Source organism: Theobroma cacao, chromosome 1, assembly GCF_053813885.1.
Source record: "Theobroma cacao isolate CCN51 chromosome 1, ASM5381388v1, whole genome shotgun sequence".
Lineage (NCBI taxonomy): Eukaryota > Viridiplantae > Streptophyta > Magnoliopsida > Malvales > Malvaceae > Theobroma > Theobroma cacao.
In genome coordinates, this window is record NC_142639.1 from 13,086,694 (window position 1) to 13,100,342 (window position 13,649).

At 33.6% G+C, this 13,649-nt stretch overlaps 2 protein-coding genes across 6 annotated transcripts; one reads left to right on the forward strand and one right to left on the reverse strand.

Moving 5' to 3' along the window:
* Positions 1–4,019: 4,019 nt before the first annotated feature.
* Positions 4,020–7,167, forward strand: ZAP1 (zinc-dependent activator protein-1). Of its 3 annotated transcripts, none has more exons than XM_007049221.3 (5): positions 4,020–4,220; positions 4,926–5,587; positions 5,674–5,842; positions 5,910–6,068; positions 6,356–7,167. In XM_007049221.3, the coding sequence occupies exons 2-5, from the start codon at positions 5,011–5,013 to the stop codon at positions 6,960–6,962; spliced, it is 1,512 nt and encodes a 503-aa protein (XP_007049283.3). In that variant the 5' UTR covers positions 4,020–4,220; positions 4,926–5,010; the 3' UTR covers positions 6,963–7,167. The 3 variants fall into 3 exon arrangements, with proteins under 3 accessions (XP_007049283.3, XP_007049282.3, XP_007049284.3); XM_007049220.3 differs by having other exon boundaries at positions 4,997–5,587; XM_007049222.3 differs by having other exon boundaries at positions 5,011–5,587.
* A 227-nt stretch (positions 7,168–7,394) lies between these two features.
* PAT1 (GRAS family transcription factor) lies at positions 7,395–11,155 on the reverse strand. 3 transcript variants are annotated; one of them, XM_007049224.3, is made up of 3 exons: positions 11,023–11,148; positions 10,070–10,131; positions 7,395–9,570 (listed from the first exon to the last, which is right to left on the reverse strand). In XM_007049224.3, the coding sequence occupies exon 3, from the start codon at positions 9,249–9,251 to the stop codon at positions 7,671–7,673; it is 1,581 nt and encodes a 526-aa protein (XP_007049286.2). In that variant the 5' UTR covers positions 9,252–9,570; positions 10,070–10,131; positions 11,023–11,148; the 3' UTR covers positions 7,395–7,670. The 3 variants fall into 3 exon arrangements, with proteins under 3 accessions (XP_007049286.2, XP_007049287.2, XP_017982760.2); XM_007049225.3 differs by lacking the exon at positions 10,070–10,131 and having other exon boundaries at positions 11,023–11,155; XM_018127271.2 differs by lacking the exon at positions 10,070–10,131 and having other exon boundaries at positions 10,958–11,114.
* Between the last annotated feature and the right edge of the window lie 2,494 nt (positions 11,156–13,649).

Here is a 13,649-nt window from a genome sequence, read left to right on the forward strand (position 1 = left end):
AACAGATTGTTCAACATTTATTCCAATAGACATGCAATATTCATTAAAAGCTTGAGACGTAAATTCACCAGCATTGTCAAGGCGAATTGTCTTGATTGCATAATCAGAAAAATGTGCTCGCAAACGAATTATTTATGCAAGTAATCTTGCAAATGCCAAATTGCAAGTTGATAATAAGCACACATTTAACCATCTTGTTGATGCATCAATTAAAACCATAAAATATCTTAATGGTCCACATGATAGATGTATGGGTCCACATATATCACCCTGAATACGTTCCAAAAACATAGGGGATTCAATCCCAACTTTTGCTGGTGATGGTCTTATAATTAATTTACCTTGAGAGCATGCAACACATGAGAATTCATTAAATTAAAAAATCTTCTGGTTTTTCAATGGATGACCACATGGATTTTCAATCATTTTTGGCATCATTATTGATTCGGGATGGCATAACCGGTTATGCCAAACATTAAAATTATCAGTAAACTTCTAGTTTACATAAGTTTCAATCATTTTAATTTTTGTATGGTACATTTCAGAGGACAAAACGGGTAATTTTTCCAATACACATTTTTCACCCAATATAATAGATGTAATATGAAGATCTTCAGTGCCTCTTTCATTTGTTGTCTCAATATGATATCCATTCAAACGAATATTTTTAAAACTCAATAAGTTTCTTTGAGACCTTGTAGAAAATAATGCATCTTTTATTATGAACTTTGCTCCTCCAAGTAGTGAAATATTGACTCTTCTAGAGCCTTCAATTAATCTTTTACTACCAAATATTGTATTGACATTAGCTTCTTCCATTGTCAAGTGGAAAAAATATTTCTTGTCTTTAAATATAGTGTGCATTGTAGCACTATCTATTAGACAAATATCTTCATCATTGATCTTGGATCTAACTAGATGAATATCCATATTTTTTTCAAGAAAATAAAATATATATAGTAAGAAACTCATATAAGAGAACATTAAATATAAACTTTGTTATTAAAATACAAAAAAAAATTCCTAATAAACATATTAAAACACATTAACTTCTTAATAGAATTATACTAAACATACTAAGTTCCTAACAGAGTTGTACTAAAACACATCAACAAATAATTTATGAAATTTCATTATTGGGATTTCCATCACCAATCAAACGATCAATTCGTCCTTCAGGATGGGCAAAAAAATCAGCAACATCCAAGTGTGTTATATCAACTTGGCTATCATCTTCAACAAAATTTGTTTCAATATTTTTTGCTTCATCTTTTAGTGATGTTTGATAAAGTTCAACAAGATGCTTTGGTGTACGACAAGTACGTGACCAATGGCCTTTCATTCCACATCGATAACAAACATTTTCTGTATTCCTTTTACTTTGTCCACCTTTGTCTTTTTCATGTATCTCTTCACTATTCATCCACTTCTGGTGGGTATTCTTATTATCAGAATAATAATTAGTATAACCACCACAACTGCAATAATTATGACGATCTTTTTCACGTCCATGATTACAACCACAATCACGGCCAGAATTTCTAAATGATGTCGCATTCACTTCAGGGAATGGAGCAGAACCAGTTGGTCGAGATTCATGATTTTTCATCAATAACTCTTTATTTTCCTCAACCACAAGGAGACATGAAATCAATTCAGAGTATTTCTTAAAGCCTTTTTCACGATATTGCTGTTGCAGGAGCACGTTTGAGGCGTGAAAAGTAGAGAATATTTTTTCTAACAAATCAGCATTAGTCACCTTTTCTCCAAACAATTTTAATTTAGAACTAATTCTGTATAATGCTGAGTTATACTCAATTACAGTTTTAAAATCTTGCAATCGCAGATGCATCTAATCATAACGAGCTTTTGACAAAATTACTGTTTTCTAGTGGTCATATCTCTCTTTTAGACTTTTTCAAAGATCGACTGGATCTTTTATTATGAGATACTCAATTTTTAATCCTTCATGAAGATGGTAGTGAAGGAAAATCATTATTTTTGCCTTATCCTGATTGAATGCTTTATTTTCTTCTTTGATTGTGTCTCCAAGACCCATAGCATCTAAATGGATTTCAGTATCTAAAATCCAAGACAGATAGTTCTTGCCGATAATATCAAGAGCCACAAATTCAAGCTTTGTAAGATTTGACATTATGATAGCTTAAAAGAAAAAATAAATGTTAGTATTACACAATATATTATAATTGGCAAGCAAAACAATAAATTGACTGCTGAAAAATAGTTAATATAAAATTGAAAATTGACTTATTATAAATTTGTAAAATTTGGGCAAAACACTGAAGTGATAATAGACAAAATCACCTGAAGAAAAATTGAACTTCGATTTTGTGAAGCTTAAGTGTGTGAGAGAATCATGCTGATAACGTGTTATAAAATTAACTTAAAAGAACAAATAAAAATAACTGAAAGAACAAGAAAAGAAAGAAAGTATTTAGAGGGGAGAAAAGAGATCTTATTGAACTGTGTTTACAAATGAACTGAGAGGGCCTATTTATAGGCAAATAACCCCCTTATCTTGATAGAATTTACAAGATGAAGATAACACTTAAAGATTAGATGAATTAAATCTTAATCCAATCTAATTTACATCAAATCTAGATATAGATAGAATAAATGGATATTCACAAAAATATTCATAACAAAGAAATAATAATTCAATGAATATTTATTTTCTACAAATAATCGACCAATGAAATTTTTAAACACCTTAACAGTTTTCAAAAATAAAATTGTTTTAACAAAAAGTCACATCCCCTGAATCATTTCTTTTATCTTTATGAGATCACGAGAGAAATTTAATCCAAATGACTTTTAGGATGTAAGTAAAAGTGTTTATATTGACATGATTAAAAATTATGTTTGGATTCAAGTTAAATCAATCTATTTAAATTAATTTAAATTAAATTTATTACTAAATATTAAAAACATATTTATATTAAAATTATTTTAAATATAATTATAATTATAATTATAATTGTATCTTGAATTGAATGTAATTTCATCTAAAACTCAACTTGAACTAGATCTGGTAAGTCGACACCGTTAAGATACGAAACACAATAAAACTAAACTCAAATACAACATAAATAATTGTTCGCGTCAGCATTTGAAATACATACATGGATACGTTAATCACTATGTAATGCGATATGACAAGACTAACACATTTATTAAACGTGTTAAGGGTTTTTATACGATATGATACAATTTATACACAAGATTAAACATAATTTTTTTCTAACACGATTAAATTAAAATATTATAATTAAATATAATTTTATTATTCAAATTTAAAATCAATAATTATAAAAATCAAAATATCCAAATGAAAAGAAAGCAAACGAAAAAAATTAGGGTTTGGACGTTATTACATTATCATCTTTATGAAATTCAAAAAATTATTTAAAATAATTATTTAAAATTATTTAAATAAAGTTAAAATAATATTTGACTATTAATTTTAACAGGTTGATGAGCGTGTCATGTATACACGATTAAATACAGTTAACACGAGTAATTAAATATATTACTTATATCTAACACGGATAAATTTTCGTAACAATTAATTAAATATGTTACTCATATCTAACACGATTAAATTTTTATGTTTTAATCGTGTTGATACAATTAAAACACAAAATATGATAAAATTAAATTTAAATCTATTTAATTTTATATCTTTTTATATTATAATATCTTGCTGTGTTTAAAATTATAAAATCTAATTTAAAGAGTTCCCGGCCTTGTACAGGACGAGTCGTAGGACACCTTTTTATTCGACAATTGACGGAAACCACCTTTTTTTTTTTAATTTTTAGTGGGTAATTGGGTTTTATAACCTAAAAAAGGCCCCCTCAAGAAGTCAAAATAAAGAAAGAATATCCGAGAAGCAACCAATAACAGCGCCTCAAGACAAAAGAAACACAGATACTCCAGTGCTACTGACCGTACTCAAGTATTTTCCCATAGCTGTCCTCTTCCTTTCCCGACTCTTTTTTTTTTTTCGGATTAGACATTAACAACCTGAAACGCTATTTCCCCACTCCACTACCACCCTTTAGCTAACCGACCTCGGCTTCCTGGCTGCAATTACGATAACCGGCGTGATCTACGGCTCCGATCGACTCGCAAACTCACGTGCGTTCCACGTGATCTACGGTTAGGGTTTCTTGATGGTCCCTTCGACACTTGCATAGGTAACTCTGTCTTTTTCACTGTATTTAGCTGCTTCATTTTTTATTTCTGGAGTGAATTGAATTGAATTTACCGTTTTCCGACGTATTTCTAGAAATTATGGCTCTTTATGTATTTGTACTCTGTTTGGTTGCTGAGAAATTCGAAGAAAAAGAGCTATCGAGTTTGGAAAACCATGGCCTTTGAATTTCTCATAATTGAAATATTATAAATTTCATTGTTTAAAAGTGAGAGATGTTCTAGGTGATTTGATAGTTGTCTTGTGTTAGTTTCAGTTTAAAGAAATAAACGAACTTTACAAATTCTCTTAATTCTTATATTAAATTAACCTCATAAATTTCATCGTTGTGTTCATAGTTGAATTAGGATTTGTTTGCTTGGCGTTTTGGAAGCATTTCCATCATGCTCAACATAAGCATAAAAAAAAAAAAGAGAGAGAGTGCTTTTGAATTGCATAATTTTGCGGGGAAGGTTTTAGTAGTTAATTCTGAAACTTATAATCAAACAAGCTAGACATGACCTGGTGCAATAAGATATGATTATTCTCAAATTTCTGGGCAATTCAATACCAACAGCCAACATGTGTAGCTGGCTGATCTACTTCAGCTGGTTCTTTTTGGAATTTTCTAATTGCCATTTAATCATGTACATATTATTGATTTATTGTTTTAGTCTATATAAGGCATTTTTTTCAAATGCCTTTTCAGGTTTGGGCAAGCAACATGGGCTAATTTTAATGGTAACTTGGTTTTGCTGAAATACCGATAACTGAAAACAGGTTTTTTACTTCAGATGGTTTCTTCGGGGGAGTGTATAACAGATGAAGTTGGTACAGATAAATTACAAAGCCCAGATGCTGGAAATCATGCATTGCAACAAATCTCTGATAGTAAAGTTCATTTACCACAATCCAATCAAGGAGGAGAAACTCCCTCAATTAAATCAGAGAAAGCTCCACTTCCTGATTCTATGGTCCAGACTTCAAAATCAGAGGAAGGAGGAAATGTTTCCTGTATGATATCCAACAAAACTTCGGTTACTCCAGATATGACTCCCTCTCCATTGCCTGGTACAGAAGGGAGCACTCCTATAGTACGTGAGAAAGCATCAGAGGATGGGTATAACTGGCGTAAATATGGTCAAAAACTTGTTAAAGGAAATGAATTTGTTCGAAGTTATTACAAATGTACACATCCAAACTGCCTTGTGAAAAAGCAATTGGAACGTTCACATGATGGGAAAATGGTGGACACTGTTTATTTTGGTCAGCATGATCATCCAAAGCCACTGAACCTTCCAGTAGCTGTTGGCGTTGTTGTCTCTGTTGTTGAAGAAAAACCTTATAATGCTTCTCCAACTGTTGTCAAAGGTAAGAAAGCATATTAAGCATTTGCAACTAGTCTAAACTAATTAAGTATAAATTGCCTGATTTATTACCTGACTTCATATTTGAAGACAAGTCATCGGATGCACGTAGCCAAACACCTTGCCAAATTGAGCCACAAGATGATTTTCGGCCTTTAGCTATTGCTGCCAGTGAAAATGTGAAAGGTGCTCCTTCAAAATCAATCAGGATACAAAATGTTGCTGATAGTGATGATGATCATGTGATCTCAAAACGGAGGTACCTTAGTTTATTTCTGGTGTGTTTATTCCTCTTAACCTTTATGTAACAGTCATCAACTGGACAGGAAGAAAGAAAATAGCAATGCTGATGCATCTCCGGTGGAGAAGCAAACCACTGAATCACGGATGGTTGTTAAGACTCTGAGTGAGGTTGACATTGTAAATGATGGGTACCGCTGGCGCAAATATGGGCAGAAATTAGTTAAAGGCAATCCTAATCCCAGGTATGTATCAAGTTTTATTTGTTCATGCACATTTCGAATCCTTAAATTTGTCTAATTTACATTTTATCTTCATTCATTGGTTATGGAGATGATTACACTGTTACACCAACTTTAGACGTCTCCTCATTATAAGAGGAGATGCGTCCTTATTTCTCTTGCCGAGATATCAGTTGATGCATATTACTTGATGGTTTTCAACCTTAGAAAGTTTTCCTCCTTTCTTTACACGTATATAGATACCTGCAGCTTTTGGATTTAAGTTGACTCTCAGCTCACATGTGATGTAGGAGTTACTATAGGTGCTCAAATCCTGGATGCCCAGTTAAGAAACATGTAGAGAGGGATTCTCACGATGTAAAGTTGGTTATAACTACTTATGAGGGACGACATGACCATGATATTCCTCCAACTAGGACTGTTACTCACAATACAACTGGAGTAAATGTTCATTCGGCAGCTCATAATGACGAATATGGCACCAAGGTAGAAGAAAGTGAGACTGCCTGTGTCGATATGGTTGTTCATTCTAGTTCTGGACTCGAGAATAAATCAAGTGAGCAATTGAATGGTGAGTCTACAACTAAGTCAGAAGCAAGTGGTGCTGTTTGTGTTGATGTGGTCGAAGCACCCATATCAGGTCCTGAAAGTGGGTCAAATGAGCAACGGAGTGGGAAGTTGCAACCCAGTAAAGGAAGTAAGGGCGATGGCAATGATATGATTGTTCATAGTAAATCGATTTCTCAGAATACAGCGAAGGAGCAACTGAGTAACAAATTAGAAACTAAATCAGAAAATGATACTGTTTGCATTGATAAGATGGTCCATATCACTCCACATCCTGAGTGTAATTTTGATGAGCAACGAATGCCTAGTGCAGAACCTGTCCAAAGCTGAACTGGGGCTGATGGTTTAGTTATGGTCCTAAATGGCACTGTATTGAAATGGATCTGCTCGGGTGCTGTTGGTTGGGTGTATCAATATTGGGCAAACCACCCCAATGTGAAATTATTTCAACCGGTTAAATAATGCGAGATTAAACATGTAGTACTAGTATTTTATCTTACGGTAAGATCTGATATAAAATAGGCGTCCCTGCTAATCTTTACCGAGAGCATTCTGGTAGTTACTTTTTACCCTCTTATCGGTTGGTTTACGGCCATCCTACTTCGTACGACGAAGAATGTTTTACTTGGAAATGGCCAAATCATCTATCTCCGTGAAACATGGCACTCATTCAGAACAAGAAATTGCATATCAACGCCTTCAATCTACCAGTAATACGTCCTCTCTTCCTGCCCGCATAATGAATACAACAGTGAAACAGGATGACCGCAAAGAAGCTGGCTAGCTTTTGATTCATAACAAGTACACAGTTATAGAAACCCCTCTAATTGGCTCTTGGCAGCTAAGAGAAAAAGACAACTAAAGACTTTCTACCAAAGCTCAGTGCCCAGGCCCCTAAAAGAACACTAATTTTCAATTCCATGCATGCCAGAGGCCTTGATCAATGGTAGAAGAACAGGTTAACTAGGAGGGTCTAAGTTCGAGTCCCCTCATTCCCATGTGTGAGTACAGTATTGAAGAGAACAAAAAATATGTGTATCACTTCCATGCACAAGAAGCAACCAAATCCCTATTCATCCAACCAAGAAATAAAGCCCCATCTCTCTCTTCAAGTCTATATTTATCACAGTAGTTCTCAAGCAGTGTTTTTATGGTGGCATTAACCAAGGAACTTAAAGGATAAGGACAGAACCCTGCCATTCTGAACCTTGACCTCCACTTTCCCATGAGCTCATGTCGTTCCACTCTCTCAGGCCCCTCACAAGCTATGATGTTAACAACATCCCTTGCCAGGCAGTGCTGCTCAACATTGATCCTCTCTTTACGGTCCCGTGGGAGAGTCACGTCAATTGATTCGAACATGGCTGTGTAATAGTTCAATGTCTCAAGGAACCTTGGGAAGAATGGAGCTGTATTCGTGTTAGATTCCTGCTCAACAAGGGTTACAACCTTTGGAGACAGGCTCTTAACCAGCCTCAACAGTCGGTCACGATGATTCTCAGTGCTGACACTTTCATCAGGCATGTGGTGAAGCATGAAAGCAAAATTTACTGCTAGAGCCTCTCCAGGTCGAACTCGAAGATGTTCCTGCTGAACCTCACAACCAGACATGGCAGCAGCATGGAACTCAAATGGCACTTTAAAATGTTCCGCAAGCTTAGACAGCCGCTTTCCCACAATGTTTAGGCCTCCTCCACGGGCATAAGCTGATGTGGAATCATCGATACCTGTTATGCAGATGTGGGGTGGCCCGCCAGGCCTAGCTGCAAATGCTTGAATGAGAGTGATCCACTGACTCCCCTGACCTATTTGGAAATCAATAATATGAACTCTATCTTCATCCTTCATGGCTTCTGCAATGGCTCCGTTTGCAGACATGTAACCAAACTTGAAGTAGGGACAAACCTCATAAAGAATGTGCATGTAAGATAATAGATCAGCACTTGCCGGTTCTTTGCATCTCAAAGCTTTGTAGATTGAGCTCCCTGAGGAGGCAAGTCGTGCCACAAGCCCTTCCAACATGTATGCTCCCAACCTCTGGATGGGCTCCCCAGAAACTGACACCATCCGACGTAATTCATCCATTAACCACTGTGACATCATCAGGTCATTATCTGATACTGCTTTTGCACAGGAGACAAGGACCTGTTTCAAGTCCCCTCTGGAGATTGCATCCATTACAAGATTCCAGCTGCCCATATCTGGTGACGTTGTGCTGTCAATAATATCAGAATCAGGCCCCAACATCACAGTTTCCAGCTCTCTCAGCTTATGCCTCAAATCACTTACATCATCAGTTATGCAGGAACCACTAATAGGAGACCCATAGGTATTGTCAGGAGAGTGATGCAGGTCAGATGGATATGACTGAGATTCTTGCTGTGACATTGGGCTTCCATTGGGTGAGAAACTGACAGTTGATGAAGAGTTGTAGACAGTATAACTTCCATTTGCAGAAGATGACTCCAAAGTGCAATAAAGTTCACTGGAATTTTTAACAGAGAAGTGGGATCCTTGGCTGCTGTCACTATAGCAGAGAGTGCGATCAATAGTTGGGAATTGAGGCAAGCAGTAGGGCTCAACTTCCTGCTTTACTTGATGGTACAATCTGCTGGCCATAACTGCACTTCTGTATTGCTGGGATGCTTGCACTGATGGATAATTTACTTCAACAGTTTCTCTGTCCCTTTGTAGAGGGCTTAGGAAATCAAAGGATTCAAGCCTGGCAAGAATATTGTTTTGAAACTGACATGAAAGTTCTAACAGTCAGAATTTAGCATTTTATTGGTGTATCCTGGTTCTAATTGCAGAAACTTAAGAAGCCTTGGACTCTCTTTGATAGGCTAAATGTTGCATACAAACATATCAGAGAGAAATCAACATCACCATGATCCTTTGCCCCTGAGTATCCAGATTGTTCCCATCTCTGTCTCTCTATCTGCAAGATTTAATGGCAGCATCAAGGATACAACAGATAGTCCAGGTACATCACTCCAACCACAATAGTATTGACAGTCAATTTAAGGGAAAGCAAAGCAAACATTTTGTTTAACATCAAAATATATTGTTTGCTCAGTAGGGAAGGAAACACTGAGATTCATAAATTTAGAGAATGCATCAGTTTATACAGACAACAAAATAAAAAGAATCACAATCTGGATGTTTTATTTAACAAATAAAAATCTTTTGTTCCTTTCCCTCTCCCTGGAAATTTAAAGCAGAGAATGAGAAGTGATCCATAAATTATCTCCTTTTTCCCCCCCATAGATTTGCTATGCAACTGACATCTTAAAACCTATATCAAGAAACGAAGAAACATTTCCTCATGATGAGATTGATAAAAATGAAAGATGCAATATCATCACTTAATACCACTTCAACAATAGGCTCCTAGACCTTTAACAAGAAGGATGCATAACAAAGTTGAATAACCTGACCTACTCTCGCTGCTACATTCTTTTATAAGTTGGTGCATGGAGGACCTTCCTACAAAACACATCTTTGACACAGAAGGGGACAAAATAAGTATATTATTAGCTATTTAAAAAAGCATCTAGAAATAAATAAATAAAAATATATATATATATCAACCATGAAAGCTAAAACTTAAATCCCAGTCTACCAATGATCGAGTTTTATTCCAATCAGAACTTCAACTTATAAATAGGCATTCTCTCTCATAGGCTAACTCTAACGACTGAGTTTGACATTTCACAACCAAATAAAACAAATTTCTGCAGCAGATCATTACACATTAGGCATCCTGTTCTTGCAGAGGAGGAGGAGCTTGAACTTTAGAACTTAAAGACTAGTTTTTAACTAAACTAAAACCTTAAAACAGTGACAAAATCGCTTACTTCTACATAAAAATATTAACTTTATTTTTCTTTCTTTAATTCTGTCATTGCCAACAAGACTTCTAACAAGTGTTAACAGCCCAGTAAGCAATCAATTCCTTCTTTAAAAAAGAAAGCGTCAACCACAAACATGGGAAATTGGCACCGAGACTCCCAATGAGAGCCATTTCAAGGGCAAAAAGAAAAAGAAAAGACCAAAACATTCAACATCACAAAGAGTAGAATCTTAGAGTAAAAACAACCAGAACTCCAAGCAAAACTGGAAATACTTGAAAACCATCTTACTTTTAGGTGATCCATCACCGACCCATTTTCATTAAACTCAATCCACTCACCATAATACTCACCTTTCCCCCAATAAAGAAACCAACAGCAACTTTACTCACCAAAAGAAAAAATGAACCAATAAAAGACCAGAATTCAAAGAACCCCCTCAAAAAAAAAAAAAAAGCAACAAGACAAACAAACCTTAAATTCAATTTGAGAGAATAAATTCACTTCCACCGTCAAATCAACGGGTTTAACGTACCCACCTTATTCTAGGGAATCCTCAGCTATGGTAAATATCACTTCAGAAAAACACAGCTTTGAGTTTGGAGACAGAGAGAGAGAGAGAGAGAGAAGGTAAGAAATAAGATAGCAAAGTGCTTTAATTCTTTTCTGAAGAGCCACATGTGCGTTATAATAAAACTGATCAATTATTAAAAGCCCATTGATTGTGCCAAAACTACAGGATTACCATCAAAATAAAGAAAAATATATTCTGAGTTGTCTTGCAAGTTACTTATACTATTATTGGACTTTTGAAATGACAAAAATAGCCTTGTTAAATGCACATGTGGTCAATTGCATCCTAAATCTGTAAATTGCTAAATAATAAATATATTTATTTTGTTTTCTCAACCAATATTTATAATTTTTTTTTTAGGGCATGCCAATTATATAAGGATAAGGTGGTTGAGTTGATTTTTAAATGGTAGGAGTCTTGGAGAAGAGAGTTTGCTTCCTTAACGGAGGTGTTGGTACTGCTTTTAATTGCCCTTAATTACTTGATTTAAAGGCTAATGTGGCCTATAATTATGATTAAATTATCATTTTCCTTCGTATAGTTAACTACTAGTACAGCTTCAAATTTTGAATCAGTATCTCATTGGTATCAACTTGATGTGAGTTATATGGAGTAATTAATAAGCTGGCATTACATTAATTTCATTCATGATGCATAACATCAAGTCAAATTTGTATATTATTTTTATATAAAAACATACATGAAAATAAAATTTAGAAATATTTCCAATCAAATAAATTATTTAATGAAAAATCATAAAGTAGAAGAATAATTAGATATGAGTTGAAAATAAAGATTTATATGATTTGAATATGAGATTTACTAATGATGTGTGCATCAAATATGCATATTTAATAGGAGATTAGATATCTAACTAAGTTAAGTTAGATTTGATTTATGATTGGTGTTTTTTGTTATTTATTAGTTTAATTTAATTTATGTTTAAATGTTTATTTTAAGTTAATAATATTAGTTTTATGTTGTTTATGTTTATTTTTATATTTGTGTAGGAATAGGATCGAAAATAACTTCAATTGGTGAAAAAAACTGCATAATGGACTTATGCTTTGTCTTCACATGTTTTAACTGTTCGAGTATAACTCTCGCTATGTAAGTCTAAATGATATGATTCTTAAACTATTCGAAAACTAAGAGGCAAAGCTACAATTTTGATATTTACCACTTCACCTAGTTTTGATTGGAAGGTGATCGAAATCCTTGTCAAAATAAAAGTACTACATTAAGAGAGCAAAGTCAAGACAAAACCTTTGATTAGAGTCGCGGCATAGAAGAAATTTTTCAAAACAAGCATCTCACGAGATTTTGGAATATAGGGTCTTGGTACTTTTTCCAAAAGTTTCTAGAAAGAGGCAACACGCAATTTCTCTAAAAAATAGAAAGTCAAAAACAAAACAAGAAAGTAAGAAAATTTGAGGAAAAAACAAGATTACAAAGCTTCAATTATTAATTCTCTTTCTACTTTTGTTTTTTTTCTTATTTTCTTGACTTGAATTACTGGCTAATTTTCTTTGGATGAAGTTTTAGTAGATATTACGAGCTAAACTATTTTTCTAAGATTGTGGTAGATTTTGACATGTAATTTGAATATTTGTTTATCTTTTATTTACTATAAATGGGTCTAGTTTTGCTTATTCAAATATGTTTTTAATGATTTTAATTGCTTGATCAATAATTAACTAATTTGTACATCTAATTGAGATTAGATAAAGAGATTTTAGATAGGACTAAAATTTGAATAATGTATGTTTACGTCATTTAGGTGATTTTATTTGCGATTCGGGTAGACATACGTCAATTGTCATACATAGACAAATTAGAACACTAACTTAATGAACCTTATTTAATTGATTTTTATAGACATATAATGAGTCAATAGAGTTAGGTTTTTGTGCAGCATTTCGACGGAGACTTATACATAGTTTTGGATTTTAGATTAGTAAAGCTACCTATAAATGTAAATAATAAAAAAAGCTGGCATCGGATGAAGCGTTGAATGAACTCATAATCTTAGGTTTTAGTCTATTACTTTTTCTCAAGTAAATTTTAAGTCCTGTTAATTAATTTTGTATTTACTTTAATTTAGTTTTAATTAATTTTTTTAAAAAAAATTAGTTACTTTAATAAGATGAGCTTGTTATAATTTTAATACTTAGTAAAGATTTAGAAACAAATTTCTATAGAATATGATTTTGGACTTACTGTTTATATTACTTATTCTATACATATACTTACGTGTGCAAAATCGACAACAACTTACTCAACTATTGACTGCTGTAATAGTACATAAAGCTTTTGGATAAATTAGTTCTACCTTTTTAGAATTCGATCATAATTCATTTTAGACTTATTGATATTGAAAATGAACATGTCACTTCAAAATAAATCTAAGATTGGATACATAAATTCTATGGTTAGTGTATTATTTAAATTTCCGTTTCAGTTAGAAGTGTAGCCCACGTGAAGTCTGTGATTTGAATTGTAGCAACTAAGTTAAGTGTTGATTGATTTCTCAAAAGGTTTTTTTGTATATCCATGGAAAAACAAAGTCACATGTACGAGATGTTGGATAAT